The 15,999-nt window shown below is 40.0% G+C and overlaps 3 protein-coding genes across 3 annotated transcripts; all 3 read left to right on the plus strand.

Annotated features, from left to right (window-relative positions):
• Positions 1 to 1,070: 1,070 nt before the first annotated feature.
• On the plus strand, positions 1,071 to 2,537 carry hoxa11b (homeobox A11b; the record flags this gene model as incomplete). The annotated part of the gene is made up of 2 exons (XM_084441739.1): positions 1,071 to 1,677; positions 2,305 to 2,537. 2 exons carry the CDS (start codon positions 1,071 to 1,073, stop codon positions 2,535 to 2,537), a joined length of 840 nt encoding a protein of 279 aa, XP_084297865.1.
• Positions 2,538 to 6,084: 3,547 nt separating this feature from the next.
• On the plus strand, positions 6,085 to 8,041 carry hoxa10b (homeobox A10b; the record flags this gene model as incomplete). Its single annotated transcript, XM_084441811.1, is given in 3 exon segments — positions 6,085 to 6,138; positions 6,140 to 6,875; positions 7,767 to 8,041. Coding segments are annotated over 3 exon segments (1,065 nt in total).
• Positions 8,042 to 11,233: 3,192 nt separating this feature from the next.
• On the plus strand, positions 11,234 to 12,729 carry hoxa9b (homeobox A9b; the record flags this gene model as incomplete). Its single annotated transcript, XM_084442056.1, has 2 exons — positions 11,234 to 11,768; positions 12,491 to 12,729. The coding sequence occupies 2 exons, from the start codon at positions 11,234 to 11,236 to the stop codon at positions 12,727 to 12,729; spliced, it is 774 nt and encodes a 257-aa protein (XP_084298182.1).
• Between the last annotated feature and the right edge of the window lie 3,270 nt (positions 12,730 to 15,999).

The following is a 15,999-nucleotide window of genomic DNA, read 5'->3' on the forward strand; positions in this document are numbered from 1 at the left end:
TTGAAGTCTACAAGCAGTTTTGAGAGAGCAATTATTCTTAGAGGTTGTACTAGGGACACATATAATGTGTTATCTATGGCAACGGATATTTGAAGTTATTGTGACCTTCCGGTAGGGAAAATTAAAAAAATGATTGCCCTGATTGCCAGTTCATATTCTCTAACAAACCATGTAATTGTCCAGTGCTTCTGTAACCATAATATAACCTACGTTAGTATTCCAGGCGTCATTAGTCATGTTCACGCTTATTACGAATAATATAATTTCATTAAACTTCTCAAAATGTATGTGGTGTGTAGGCCCACACTGTAGGCTACTCTTCGGCATCGTCATTACTGTCTAAACAATGGCCACAGTCAACTGTAAAGTAGCCTATATAGCCCTCTAGGTTACAAGTAAAAACGTGTGCCTTCAGTTTTTGAGATGAAATAGTTGCTTAATAAGGTGATAGAGCTCAAACTATAATTGTAAGATCACCATACATTCCCTGCAAGACATCAAACAACAGACAAACACCGAATTGTCCAACAGCAAAATTTAACTTTACCCTTAAAGCAGAACAAGGTGTCCATATGATTGATACGAAAGATGCTGTTCATACCTTTAACAGTTCAGGTGCTTGATTTGGCATGCAGGAGAGATGATCAGCCGCCATCTCTCTTTGGACTAGTGATCTGATGAGAAAGCTAAGAAAGTAGACTACTCTATAACGTGTTCAGTAACTCCTTTCGATTTTTCAAGACATAATTCCCATAATGCCAGCCTTATAATGACTTCAAATATACGGGAATGTGTTCGCATATAGCCTGTTCAGAACTACTGTGATAAATTCACATAATTCCTATACTCCATAACATGGGTATCCACTCATTGGTAACATCAGTTGAACAGGCGTATCTGTCAATTTCTGCCCTTGGTCACATGGTGGGCGCCTCCAGGAATGGAGATAGATCTCCACGTCAGCTCACATCTAGGATTTCTGCTCTACGGATCTGTTTCAAAGTGACGGGATCATAGCACCGCAGAGGAACTATGCGAGGACTGGTATAGGATACAAAGTAGAAGTCATTATGGATTTTGATGAACGGGTCTCTGTTGGGTCTAATATGTATTTACCCAGCTGCACGTATTACCTCTCCGGGACAAGCCTGCCTCCTTTTTTATCCCAGAGCCAGTCTTCTTGTCCCATGTCATATTCCTACTCATCCTCAACTCTGCCACAGGTTCCGACCGTCAGAGAGGTAGCTTTCAGGGACTATGGCATTGAAACCTCCAGTAAATGGCACCATAGAGGAAACGTATCACACTGCTACTCTTCTGAGGACATTGTGCACAGGGACTGTTTGTCAAGTCCGACTTCCTTGGGGGAAATATTCGCGAAAAATAACTCCACTGTTGCCTACCACTCCAACTCAAATCCCACGTCAAGTCTCTACTGCAGTGTGGGTAGGAATGGAGTACTACCACAAGCATTTGATCAGTTTTTCGATACAGCTTATGGGAACGCAGACAACGCTCCGAGCGAACATCCCGTGGACAGAACTGTAGCCAAACAACCCATAGTTCCTGCGTCTGGCTCCGACGCGTGCCCGGAGACGGAGGACAGAACCCGGCGCCAGCAGAGCTGCAGCCCAGCGTCGTCTTCTTGCAACAATGAGGAGAGATGTAGCAGCAGTAGTAAGTATAGCCAGCTATGTGAGAAAGTTTGCAATTGAACGGTCTACTATTAAAGCTTTTATATGCTGTTTTATAAGCACTGAAGGTTTATGGCTGGCCTGCAGATTTACCCCAACAAAACTTTGTTAAGCGACAAGATCACGTGCTTGAGATTGAAATTGGCCGTGAAAGGCAGTGCATTTACCATGATAGAATTTTAGAATTATAGACTAGTCCTTTCAGTTGAGTTGCATTGTTTAGATACCTACAGTGAACTGTCAAATCACTGCTATGATAATACTTAGCCTACTATTACTTCATTTAGCCTTCAGCAAAACTCTATTTACTGCTAGATGTTTCAAGTCCAAGTTAGTTGAGAGCCATTTTCTCAATTTCTGAATGTTACAGAGGCCTAGTATTTGCTTTGCTAATAATAACAATGTGAAGATATTTGAGCTCATTCAACATTTGTCAGTTTCAATTATGTTATTATGAGATATAGCCTAGACGTTATTTAGCCTAGGCCTATATTATTATCAGACGTCATAGCCTACATCATAATACCTTTCCAACTGTGAGATGTTGCACCATTTATTGAGATGAAAAGCAAATCATACGTTGCCTTATGCTCTACATTCTCTGTTTCAGACGGCCAGAAGACACGCAAGAAAAGATGTCCTTACTCAAAATACCAAATCCGAGAACTGGAGAGAGAGTTCTTTTTCAGTGTTTACATTAACAAAGAGAAACGTGTACAACTCTCGAGGATGCTCAATCTCACAGATCGTCAAGTTAAAATCTGGTTTCAGAACCGGAGAATGAAAGAGAAGAAGTTGAACAGAGAACGTTTACAGTATTACACGACGAACCCTTTGCTCTGATAGGCTGCTGATAGATGTATCGTATTAAGTCTTTATGGAGACTCAGTTCAAGTTAACTTGCAAGTTTCATATTTCACGATTTACAAGGGCATTGTGATTTTTCTATTTATTTCTGTAATAGGCATTTGTCTACCGCAATTCACTGCAGGCAGGCCATTTAAGAGTATTACTATTGTTATTATTATTGTTGTTTTAATCATATTTATACTTGTTTACTCAGTGGCTATTTGGGGTTACTTATAACTGAACCAAAATATACATGTTATTGAGATAGACTATTCTAAATAGCCTACACTTGTGCACGTATTACGCATATGCGTAAAGTGCGCGCAAACCTCATCAGTTAACTTCTGTTGTATACGGTTTTAGGGTAATCAAATTGTCTTCAACATTTTATGTGTATTTCTACATGTATAAATATTGGATTTTTGAATGTGCATCTGCATTGGGTAACCTTACTTATTCATAATCAAGTCTCCCATGCTTTGATATAGTTGGTTGATGTGTAACGTAGCCTGCTGTTTAGTAGGCCAGACTATAGTTTATCAATTATCTTTCTATTTCCGTTGTCATGAAACATTAAATAGAATATAGCCATAATACGAATCTTATTGTGAATTGAACATTCAGCCAAGACACTTATTTCAAAAACGTATTTTTGATCCATTTTCGAGTGTCAGACACACATACGCTAAAAGGCTGGCAGGCTGCATGGCACTGGCTCCAAATAGGTTGTTCAAATGTCAGTGTGAAGCCATTTGAACATTTGAATGTAGTTATGTTTCACATGGCTATTGAAAAACATGGCGTAGCCGCTGGCCGAAGCAGTTTTTCTCATTTTCTAATCTGGATGAATGTATTTAATCTCGACAAATTATACTCTTGTAGCCTTAGTAGTAGGCCTTTATCCCCACATAAAACATGACTGGACGTGGGACGTATCAAATGTATGATATATTAGGGGGTTCGTTGCCAATGTTCTGCAATAGGATCCCTTTCAATGAATATGTAATAACCATGACTGAACTTACACCCAAAGGTTGACTACCATCTTAACTAACGCAATTGCATGTTACAGGCGCAAAATATTTGTTGATCGGTAACTTTGAGCAGTAATTGATACGCTTACATGAATAATATTTAAGGCGAAAATGTGATCCTTTTATCCAAAAAGTGTTTAAAACATAAATATATCACGTGTCATTTAGGCTGTAGGCTAAGTTCTTTACCATTAAATGTAGTTTATCAATTTGGCTTACAGGCATTGTGGTATGTGGCCTATAGTTTACAGATTGTTTTGTAGCCTGTAGCTTTGTCAGTAGCCTATCTAATGTTGTCAATGTTTTGTTCTCGAAAGCCTATCGTGAACATTTGGCAATTAAGAGCGTCTGCATGTGACTAATGTAAAGACTTGCGATGATGGCCTGTTCTGCATCCTGCGAGGTTCTCTGGAATTCCTTCTTAATTGCTGCACATCCTCCTTGTTGCTGTAGTAACTTTGCCATAAAACGTGAATTCGTCTGGAGCATTTGGAGTGTAGTGCAATAAACCGTCTGAGACCAAGGTTATTAACTGTGACTAAAGGGTTGCAAACAACGGCTTGGAGCATTGAAAGCTTGTGTTCACTGACTTTCCCGGCTTCATTTGTCGCACCGTAGCAGGAAGATGCAGGGATCTATTCCAACATCGATGTTTGTTCCACTGGGTGGCGCTCCTTAGATCAATGTCATTGCCGTGAATGTAGAAACTCTGTCTAATGCTTTCGGGTGCATCAAACAAAGAAAAAATCCAAAGATTCAGATCATCATTACAATAGGCCACGTCGTTTCATTGTCAGGTAAATATCATGATTCTTTTTTAATGCCACTTTTACAAAATATTTGAAACCGCCTGAAATTAAACTAGTGTGCCATAGGCTACTTTTCTTATGTCAAGAAAAGAAAATGTGGTTTATTTAAAATGCTAGATTTACATAAATTGTATTTTATTATAACATCGGAGGATAGGTTATGAACAGATGTGTTTGTAGTTCAAATAGGCCTGATCGTAAGCTGCAGTTGGAGACATCAATAGTCCTAGGCGCTATTCTGTGTTGGAAAAATCAATGTAAAACGTTTTCACACGCACAGACATTCTGTGGCTGTAGCTAAATAGAGCACAACGTTCAATTTAACCGATATTTCTGAAACGGTCTTGGGCTCTGTTATTCTAGTTTATTTCTATGGATCTCAGATAGGCTACATAGCCTACTCTTTAATTGTCCTAAAATTGTGTGCGTGCGTGAGTGTATGTGTGTGTGTGTGTGTGTGTGTATGTGTGTTATGGAGGTGAGAAAGAGAGAAGAATGTGCATGGAAATTGCACCCGCCCCAAACAACATTTAGCCTACGGAAAAACATATGCAGCACTGCGCATAATGTTGTCACATATCCAGAGTTCCTTGGTAGAAACACTTGTAGAAGATATAGGCTAAACCTTCAAAACCAACGAATGACTAATTCAAAAGTCTTTAATTATGCCATATATGAAACCAATAGACTGTTGCTGAATGCAGAATACATGTTTTCGAGGGTCAGGTGTTTAATATAGAGTAGAGAATTTGTGAGTTTGGCAAAAATCGAAATTACAAGGTAGGCCTACACATAATATAACTGAATTAAATTTGCAAAAATAATTGTTGCATAGAACTGCTATTGTACGTAGTTATAAAATGTGATTTAGAAATCTCATTGGTCGTGCAAATCTTAAAAGCTATGGATTTTGGAAGATATTTTAGAGTTTTTTCATGGAGAATACTAGGCCTATATGGCATATCATAATATTGTGTGCATGTGGAGATCTTCCTTAGTCTATATTGATATATTGATATTGTATCGCTAGTGAAATAACAGATGTACAGGAAACCGAGAGGGAACTGTCGAGAATCAAGAATGAGGCTGAACACAATTATTGTGGGACGCAATTATTGTGGATGAATAATTTCCTGCGTAAAGAGTAGCTAAAAAAGTAGGCCTTTCTAGTAAGAAGTAGTAGACATTCTCTCTCTCTCTCTCTCTCTCTCTCTCTCTTTCTCACACACACACACACACACACACACAAACACAAACACACAAACAAACACACACCTTTGCAGATCCAGGAAGATGGTCTCTTCAACGATTTGAGAAATTCATCAACGTCCATTACAAATAACAAGTAATTTCTTATCATTGGTCTGGGGCATTCATTGTCAAGTCTCTTGGGCTATATTGTGCACAGACGACTGGCTTCTCTCTCCCCCCTTTCTGCCTGGTGTGTGTTTGTAAATGCACGGTTAATACTTTCTACTGTCTAGCCTATTCTATCTAGACACTTATAAGACTTAACATTCAACTAGTAGCCTTACCCATATATCTGTGGATTTTCCCATCTTAAAAACACAAAACATATAGCCTTGTGGTATACTGGTTCTGCGTGTTTGAAATGGGAGGAGTCTCTCGTCTTCTTGTGTTTTAATTGGCTGTCAGCTGAGGCACTAAGAAGTGTGTGTATCAGTAATTATATTCAGCATGTTTTGCACAAGAAATGTCAGCCAGAAGGGGCTATCTTCACCCTCCGTCAAATTACACTACAACGATGTCATGCTCCGACAACCAAGCTGGGAATTCGTTTTTAGTGGACTCCCTAATCAACGTACGAACCGAGAGTGCCCCATACTACGAGAGTAACGGCGTGTATTTGCAACCAGCTTCAGAGTACTCATATGGACTCTCCAACGCAGCCTTTTTCTCTGGTTTTGGTAAGCGCGACGAGATAAATTCACAAACTATGATACCTTCTTCTAGTACATATATTCAAGGAATGCAAACGTGGCTAGAGGCGTCGAGATCTTGTCGTGTTGATCAGCCAAGCAACCAAATCGCTCCTTGCTCCTTTTCTCCAAGCATCAAAGAGGAGAACGCATATTGCCTGTATGAATCAGAGAAATGCTCAAAAGGGTCAACGGTGGACGACATATCCTATTCCCGGGTCACAGCTGGATCATGCCCGGTTACCAATAATGGAACCGTGCCTGTTCCTGGCTACTTCCGTCTGTCTCAGACATATGCATCTTCCAAGGTTTACCAGGATGTTCAGCCAAATCAGACCCACTTCACTTTGCAACGCCCTGCGCGTTTCGACACCTCACCGCCCCCGGGTACCTCGGTCGATACGAGCAGGAGGGAGGGTGAGGTGGCGCCTGTCCCTACGCACTGCGCCCCACGAAGAGATGAGGACACCCGTGTCTCGTCTGCTGAAGGCTCTTCCTCCCCAGAACCCCCAGACACCTGCGCAGAAAGTCCCGACAAAGCCATCAAAGGTGAGAATCGGCTTCTCTCACACAAAAAGAGTCAGTGTTTATGCCAGAGTACACGCAGCTATAAGGCAATGCGCATGGCTAGTCGATATGCCACGTTCTTAACCTTGGTTGCTTAACAAAAATACATGCTGGCGTGGCTGCCTGTTGTGAACAAGGCTTCCACACGGAGCTGTGTTATGCATTGCTTTGCACTGTCAGAGAGACCATGGGCTGGGGTTTCCTCATGTGTTTTTATTATTTCATGACGAGGAGCAGCAAGGCCAATCCAGTCCAGTCCATCTGTCCAATGCAGGGCGCTGATGTCCTTAGCCGTCCCCCCATAAAAAGCATAGTCATAATTTCAGCTCACTAATGTGCAGGCTACGTTATGTCTTAATACAGATATAGGCTAATATTGCATTGAAATCAACCCAGTATCATACTGGAATAGAGACTGAGCAATATAGGTAATAGCCTTTATAAGTGTGAATATTTTTCCCACCCATGAAATAGACCATAATACATACAATACATAATACAACTCTATCACAATTATCACAAGATAAGACAAAAGGCTGTAGGCTCCCTTTGTTTAATTGCCCAAGCCTAGACCCTGGGGCATACACGGCGAGAGGCAAATTTGGGCAAACAGCGGCTACACTAACAATTATCAAGACTCAAAATCTGTTTATTGCCATGTATATGGTTCACACATGCTATTTAGCAAATAAGCAGGGTAGGCTATCCTAATACAGGCTAAGCCTACTCGTCGTTACACAAAACAATAAAAGTAGGCTATAAAATTTGAGTAAATCATTTGAGAATGTTAATAATAAGACTATAAGCGTTTACATGAATACAAATCAGATAGACCTATGCCTAGCTACTAACAAATCTCTATGTTCTTCACAGGAGGCCGAAAAATTGAGAGCACGGCCAACTGGTTGACTGCAAAGAGTGGCCGAAAGAAGCGTTGTCCCTACACCAAGCACCAGACTCTTGAGCTCGAGAAAGAATTTCTCTTCAACATGTACTTGACTCGGGAGCGTCGTCTTGAGATCAGCCGTGGCGTGCACCTCACGGACAGGCAAGTCAAAATATGGTTTCAGAACCGAAGAATGAAACTGAAAAAAATGAGTCGGGAAAACAGAATTCGGGAGCTATCCAACAACTTCAATTTTTCCTGAGACATTTGTGCCGTGGTCTTTGGCGCCCTCATCATCAACTGCAAGGGCGCCTTTTAGAAACCCATACTGTGAGAATATATGGTTAAATCTGCTAACTTATTGATGTTTCATCTCTTCACATAGGATATGTTTTATTTGTCGTGTTAATGTATTTATAATGTAAGAATATTGTTCTGATATGAATAGGAAAATCGACGTGGGACAACATGAACTGCACAATATCGGGTTTAGTCACAACGTAGGCCAAGTGTATAGCCAACTATTGGAATCTGTGCATGCTGGAAAAGCCATGGGGGTACTCAGTGTTTACCATTTGCCGTTATTTTGTCATGGCTTAAGAGTCCAAGATATTTGATTGATATTGCACATTTTGATGGTCAAATATAGGCTAATAAAAGCACTACACTATAAAGGAGAGGCTGGATGTGTTTCATATGTTTGATGGTTAGTTAGGCTACATGATTCTGACAACATGCCCAGAATATCCATTCACTTTATATCTTGCTGTTCTGCAGAAGCACCTCATCAAACATTGCACGAGCCAAAGCCTTGAACATTTTTTTGTTTTGTTTTTTTTGGTCATTGAGGTTTTATGGTCAGTGGCTTATTCTGTCGGGATGGCCACAGTGAGAGATGGTGCCTAAATGTCACAACGCACAACGTGTCATCAAGGATATCACCGAGGGACGTTAATGTTTAGTTCAAACCCTTGCATGACTTTAGTTTTTCCTGTTTCAGAGGATGAAGGTCTAACCAGAATGTATCGTGTATCGCCAATAACATTGATAAATGGCCTATATTCCCTCAAAGACAATAGTGGACTGTTGAGTTCAGGTAGTTACATGTTATTGGGACTTCGTCTACCTCCACAACACGACACTGACTTGATTGCCTCAGTAGAACTATTAAGAATAAGCGCTTTTAAGAATAGGCATACTCTGTGTTTTATTTTGTCTTATTTGCGGCTCTTTCAACCAGCCACTGTGTATGTTATACACACACACACACACACACACACACACACACGGTGCTACATACATTGCCACACATGCACAAACACACACACACACACACACACACACACACACACGGTGCTACACACATTGCCACACATACACAAACACACACATACACACACACACACAGTGCTACACGCATTGCCACACATACACACACACACACACACACACACACACACACACACACACACACACACACACACACACACACACACAGCCTATATGCTACATGTAGACATGAGCCTAATACATAAAAATGAATTTAAAAGATAAGCTTCATATGTGGTATCTGATGAGATATCTATATTTGTTATAGCCTACGCCTATATCCCATCAGACGCATGGGGCACAATCTTTTATATTCATTAGAAAATCTTTTATGTCTATTATTATTATTATTATAATGTCCATTGGAAAGCATATTGTACCACCGTATCTCCAAACACGAGCCTATTCCAAAAACAGCAAAAGGGGTATAATTTACACGATGTTTAACTTGTATCTCCAGGAGCAGTGGGGGAGAGCACTGGCAAGGCCTCGGTTATGACCATCAGTCTGGCCAATGCCTCGTGCGCAGCAGTGTTCCCATTGGCGCGCCTTGGAAGTGCCGGATGCGTCTGCTGAGCCAGAGAATGGACACAAAGGCTGGCGTTTATTGGTGATATTTAGGCCAGACAGCCAGGTTGTAACCTAAAGACAAACAACTAAATAGCCCCGTGATAAAAAAGGACTGTTATTGCACCATCCTTCTCCCACTTTCCGTTTTGTGAAAGAGTAGAGCAGACGCCTAGCCTATAAGCCCAATGTGAGTTCTACAATGGTCGATATGAAAGCGTTTTGTTGCGGTAGCACACATGCACAACACTGGGCTTTTTTTATTCACGTTTTACACCTTACTGTAATTTTTGATAGGTCGATAATGACAGTATTTTAGTTGGCGACATAGCTTTGAAGGTCTAACGGTATAGGCTAGGCCTAACGTCACACTTTATTTGCAGCCGAAGCCTCTAATTTTGCAATTGTGATAGGCTATTTTAACATAAATTAATGTAAGACGTTTTGGATAACTTAATCAAAGCAAGCACTGTTTGTGTGCGTGATCATTTGTACAATTTAGCCTTTACACTACCGTCATTTAGCTTCCAATAAATGCATTCTAGTCAAGTGTAGCATAGCCTACTCCTTTCTAAACAAGCGTCTAAGATCTAAATCTAGTGCTAAAGTGAAGGTATAAGAACGCACAAGCCTCATTGGAACATTAAATCATCTGAATTTCTATGAATGTCTCTTACTTTGAATTTAAGATTTGGCTAGGGCATTCCTTCAGCATTCCTTTTGAGGTGTTTATTAGCCTAGGCTATTTGACAGCAGAGCAATGTAGAGAGGTCATACCATTTTGGAATGGATACGTGCCCCTTATTAGTTAATCTACTGATAATAAATGTTACTTAGGCCACTACAAATTTAGATTAAAAAAAAAGAAGTTACTTTTTATTTTTTAAATGTTATGTCTGTTGGTATAGGTTATGTTTACACCTAATCTAACAGGGGGCTCGGGGTTTAATATAGGCTAACATTCCATCTCACACCTAATCGTAAAAGTTCTCCTGTCTCACTCTTAGCATGCTTAAAGCGGTACTTTATTCAGATAGGCCTACAGAATGTGTGTTCTATCGATGAAAATATAGCTTACAAATGAATCATAGCCTATATTTTCATAGAAAAAAACCATTGAGGAATAGGTTTTGTAAAAAGTAGCCTAAATAAATAAAAAACACATTAGCCTACATGGCAACTTTAAAACTGACCTCACAATAAGTAGTCACTCACATTACAAACCTATTTAATAGCCTATTGCCTAATAAATATATAGACGCGAGACCAAAATCATAACGTTTACTGCTTATAAAACGAAATCTCATCCAATAAAGGCATATGGTTTTGCTATTAAAAATATGACGGGGAAAATGGTGGCCATTTAGTAGAACAGGCTGATTTATTATTTATTGTTCTGTCCCACGATCACGTGTTTTAGCCACCCAATCCAATCTTGGGTAAGGTTCAACTTATTGGACGCACTGTAGTGCTCTTGGCGCAGCAAAGTAGCACCATGATCCTGCTTTTCTAAATATTTTACAGCAGGAGTTTTGCGACTCGTTGGGTGTATTTTGTCATGTCGACCTTGGGTGCGAGTTACTATGCAACCTCGCACATTCCTCCGGATCAGGAGGATGTTATGGCACCCAGATACCCATCCGCACCAGGACTAGAACATGGGACCCAGTCGATGCTTGCTGAATATGGCGGGCAAGAACCATGTCCCTTACAGCCGAAGCCTTTCATCGGGTCTTGGAGTCCCATTTCTGCTCATCCTCCGAGCACAGATCCGACAGGGGTGCACCCGACCTATATTCATTCTCATTATCCAACTGTAGATGGAGATGGAATGTTTACGCGCTCTTGGACGTTAGAACCCGTTTCTGCGCCCGCATGCCTAACAGGACTACCGTCTAGCATGCACTATGATATCAAATCTGAGCCTCTGATTGGGAATGGTGATTGCACGACGTTGGAAACGCACACGTCTCTTGTGTCCGACATCGACGGGACTTCTCTGGCGGAGAGTGAAACGACTGCCTGCGATACCATTATCTCTAAACCCAACGAAGAAAGCATATCGTCCGAAGAAAAAAAGAACATAGACGCAAGTAAGAGCATGTTTAATTATGCGCACTCGTATGGTGATATGGTATTGAATGCATGCAGCATGCATGAATACAATGTTTTTCTTTTTAACACAAACCAAGGAACCGCATTCCTAGGCTAAATGTGAACTGCTATGTGGATTGGAGTAGGCTATCCCTGCTTTACTGGCTTTGGAGGTTGCGTTAAAAGGCATTTTGAAAATGAGTGGCATTCATACGCTACAATGTATCAGCCACTTCAGTGTGCAACCAAATCCCCCCATTAACCAAGCTTTACTGTGGAGCTTTATATCATTCCAGACACCATTTTCATTTAATGTTAGTTAAAATTTGTGATGTGTATATATAGGCACTAGCAAAGTAGGCCTAAATGAAATGGGCAACGCGTCACTGTGACGTTACAGGCCTAAATGTGAGGTGCGTGTCCATGTTTTGGCTATCAGTAAAAGTAGCCATCCTATTTTATTATGCTTTATATTAAACGTTTTGTCTCATTTGTTGTCTAAGGTGGGATATAGTCAAATGTCTATACATATCCTAACTATCCGAATGGGTAAAAATTTGCAGCATTGATTGCGCGTTAGCCAATATTGTAACAGGCATAAAATAAACGTTTTGAGCAAATTTCTCTCTCTGCTAGGCGCTGTTTACTACCCACAATTTGAAAGAAATTAAAATATTTCTTGTGGTCAACACTGAGCTCTGTCTTCCGACCCCTTTTCCAGATAACCCTGCATCCAACTGGCTGTACGCGAAATCGACGAGAAAAAAACGCTGTCCATACTCTAAGCATCAAATTCTTGAACTGGAGAAGGAATTTCTGTTTAACATGTATCTCCCTCGTGATCGCAGATATGAAGTAGCTAGAGTTCTTAATTTAACTGAGAGACAAGTTAAAATCTGGTTTCAGAATCGCAGGATGAAGATGAAAAAAGGTAATAAAGACAGGCGGAGAGATAATTAGGAAAATGACAACATGAACTGTTGGTGTATAGACTAATTGACAGGTTTTGATATCAAAAAAATTCTGTCAGTCTACCCATATTTTGCCTGTATATTTTATGTAGGTGTTGTGTTGTTATTGTAAAATGTGTTTGCTTTTATGGCAATTGTTCTGTGTTTGATATTTGTCCGTGATTGGGATATAAAGGATCAGGATATAATGACAATTAAATTAGTGCACCGAGATTATGTTATTAAGAATTGTTTACTCTTCGTAGCATGAAATATTTGATAATGGTCTGTGATCATGGTTGTGTGTGAACTACCTGAATGTCTTTCAACTACCTATTTGCATAATATTAAGTTATTGTTTGGTAGGTGCTACATCATATTTCTGTTATCTAAATTGCAGGATTTTGATGTATTCTGTTTATGGAATTATGCACACGTAATATCATATACCTCGTTGTCAAGTATTCATACAAAATACAAAAAAAAAGTTTGTATATGGACAGCAAATAAATTCCATCAATGATTTGTGCGTCTGAAGTAATGTTTATTATTTGGGGGAAATTAGCACACGTAAAAATACATAATTTTAAAGCTTTTGTTGGCTTTGGTTAATTTCTGTGAAATTGTGCACGAACTATTAACTTTTTTTAAAGGCCTTTTCAGAAACATTGAAAATTGGCTTAGCTATATAAGTTATACTGTAGTATTCAGACTATATACTGCCCATATTACAGACAGTTATTTCGGATTATTTTACTGGATCTAATGTTGGCAAGCTCCAGCGTTTGTCGTCTTTTCTTCCATCCAAGGTATTCTTAATTGCTGTTCTGAATCACAACATAAATACTTAATGCATTACTGGACAAGTCAGTGCATGCTGTGCTATCCGGGCCTTGGCCAACGACATGTTTACCATTCAGCAATAAACCACAATCACGGTTTTATCTCTTTAGCCTATGGGGTGTAAAGCGAATGAGGGCGGATGGAAAGTTGTATGGACGTCCGTGTCTGACATGTTAGTCATTTTGGGGGTGGGGGATGCAAATATTTGTGAAGTTGAAATTACAAAAACAATCGTTTGAAAACAGATTTTCACATTCACACAACCTGTTTCTCTCCCCCCCCCCTCTCTCTCTCTCTCTTTCTCTCTCTCTCTCTCTCTCTCTCTCTCTCTCTCTCTCTCACACACACACACACACACACACACACACACACACACACACACACACACACACACACACACACACACACACACACACACACACACACACAGAGATAACGTCTGTCGGTGCTATAGCCCATGGTATAGTCTCGCTGTGACACAAATGGGATGGGTCCATCTTCAAAGGTCTCAATCCAGAGAGCTCCATAAAGCGCCAGCTCCGTGGGGCTGTCTGGTTATCTCCTTCAATTACTTTACGACTATCCACTAACAATTTGACTGTTATAGTGCAGAAATAAAGCCATTTGTTGTTTTCTGGCAAAGCCGGACGAGAAAGCCGGACGAGAACCTTTTTACAATCTTAAATTGAATCCAAATCTCGCCGTTATTTAACCTAATTAATTTAATATTTCATTTTTTTGCTAGCCTGTAATCAGCACTTATAGCCTATATTAATGTTTCACTGCAGAAAACATAACCCTCAATAAAAGTAGCCTCTTATTCTGTCCACTATCGAATGGATTGGCTACTTTAGTTTAGGACAATAATTTAAAACTAGGCTATCAGTTTCTGGCAAATTTTCTGTGCATTTAGTGTTGCTGTCGTCTCATGACCAGTAGGTGGAGCCAACGTCTCGTCTAAAATGGTGCATGCTACTCTCAGCATAGAACAGTCTCAAGTGCTGATCATACGAGTCTGAGGCCACTCGCAATCATTCGCATATCTTTAATTTACGAACGATGTTGCTGCCTGCCCAAAATGTGTTACAACAAACGTCTGGCAGTGACAATAGACATGTCAATCGAAATAGCCTAGGGTTATGGTTGTGTTTAGCCTAACGGAAACCTTTCGGGCAGTAAAGTGCTGTTTAATACCCCAAATTGTTAGGATTTTTCCTACCCGGAAAGGGTCCATTGTAGGCTATCCGTAGCCTACATAGCGTTCTTGTTGCAAATGGTTATAGGCTTCTATAGGCCCTGACCTATGAAGTATATTCCATCTAGACCAAAGCTAAGTCGCAATATTTACAAAAAATCGGTCACAGGTGCATAATAAAGGGTTTAATTAACTTTAATAAGGCACTTTTTTCACTTTAGATCTGGTAGCTGCAAAATGCACAGTAGCATGCGTAATACGTAGGCCTATGTATAATTACTGTTAACAAGTTTCTTTTAAATATCAATACGTGCATAATTAATAGTTAATACGTAGCTATGCATAAGAAACTAATAGGGCTTTTATTAATGTTTTAAGCAGATTATGAACTCAGTTAATTGGCTACGTGAGGAATATATAGGAAAGTGTGCTAAAGGGTGTATCAATTAGGATGTGCAAAAAAAGGAATAGGCTACCATAATGCTGTCAGGGTGGCCCTACATTGCATTGCATTACATTGCAGTAACGGCTATGAGTTCCTTGGATGCTGTTTGCTGTCTCTTCTAGACCCCCATGCATCAAACCTCACGTCAGCTCCAATGACAGAGGGCAGCCTATTTGGGATTCGTTGAAGTGCTGCCATGAACACCTGGTCATTCTACAACTGGGTCGGTATTTGACGAGCCTATGAAGGTACATTGATGTTTTGTTTTATAGGGTATTATATAGGCTATGTTTCAAGGTAGCCTAATACCAGAATAGCCCTTAGTTGATAATGTAAGCACCCGAACTTGGCTTCCTCCTAAGGCTATTAAATCGGTAACATTTTACAATAAGGTAGGCTTCACAATAAATTAGTAGTTACTGAGTTACTAATGAGGAACCAATTATTAGTTAATGAGTAGTTACTAATTAATTCTGAGATTAGTTAATGAGTATTTACTGATGGGGACGACTAGTAGTTACTGAGGAACTAGAGAACAGACTGGGGACTACTATAGTAGGCTAGTTACTGAGAAACCAATGGTTAGTTAATGAGTAGTTACTGATTAACTATGAATTACTATAATGATGGATTAGTAGAAAACAGACTGGGGACTATTATAGTAGTTACTGAGGAACCAACGGTTAGTTAATGAGTATAGTTACTGATTGACTCTCAATCCATCACTGTATAGTAGATATTGATGGGTTACTAGAGAACAGACTCGGGACTACTTTAGTTACTGAGACCCCAATGAT

Source organism: Borostomias antarcticus (genome assembly GCF_949987555.1).
Source record: "Borostomias antarcticus genome assembly, chromosome: 8".
Taxonomy (NCBI): Eukaryota; Metazoa; Chordata; class Actinopteri; order Stomiiformes; family Stomiidae; genus Borostomias; species Borostomias antarcticus.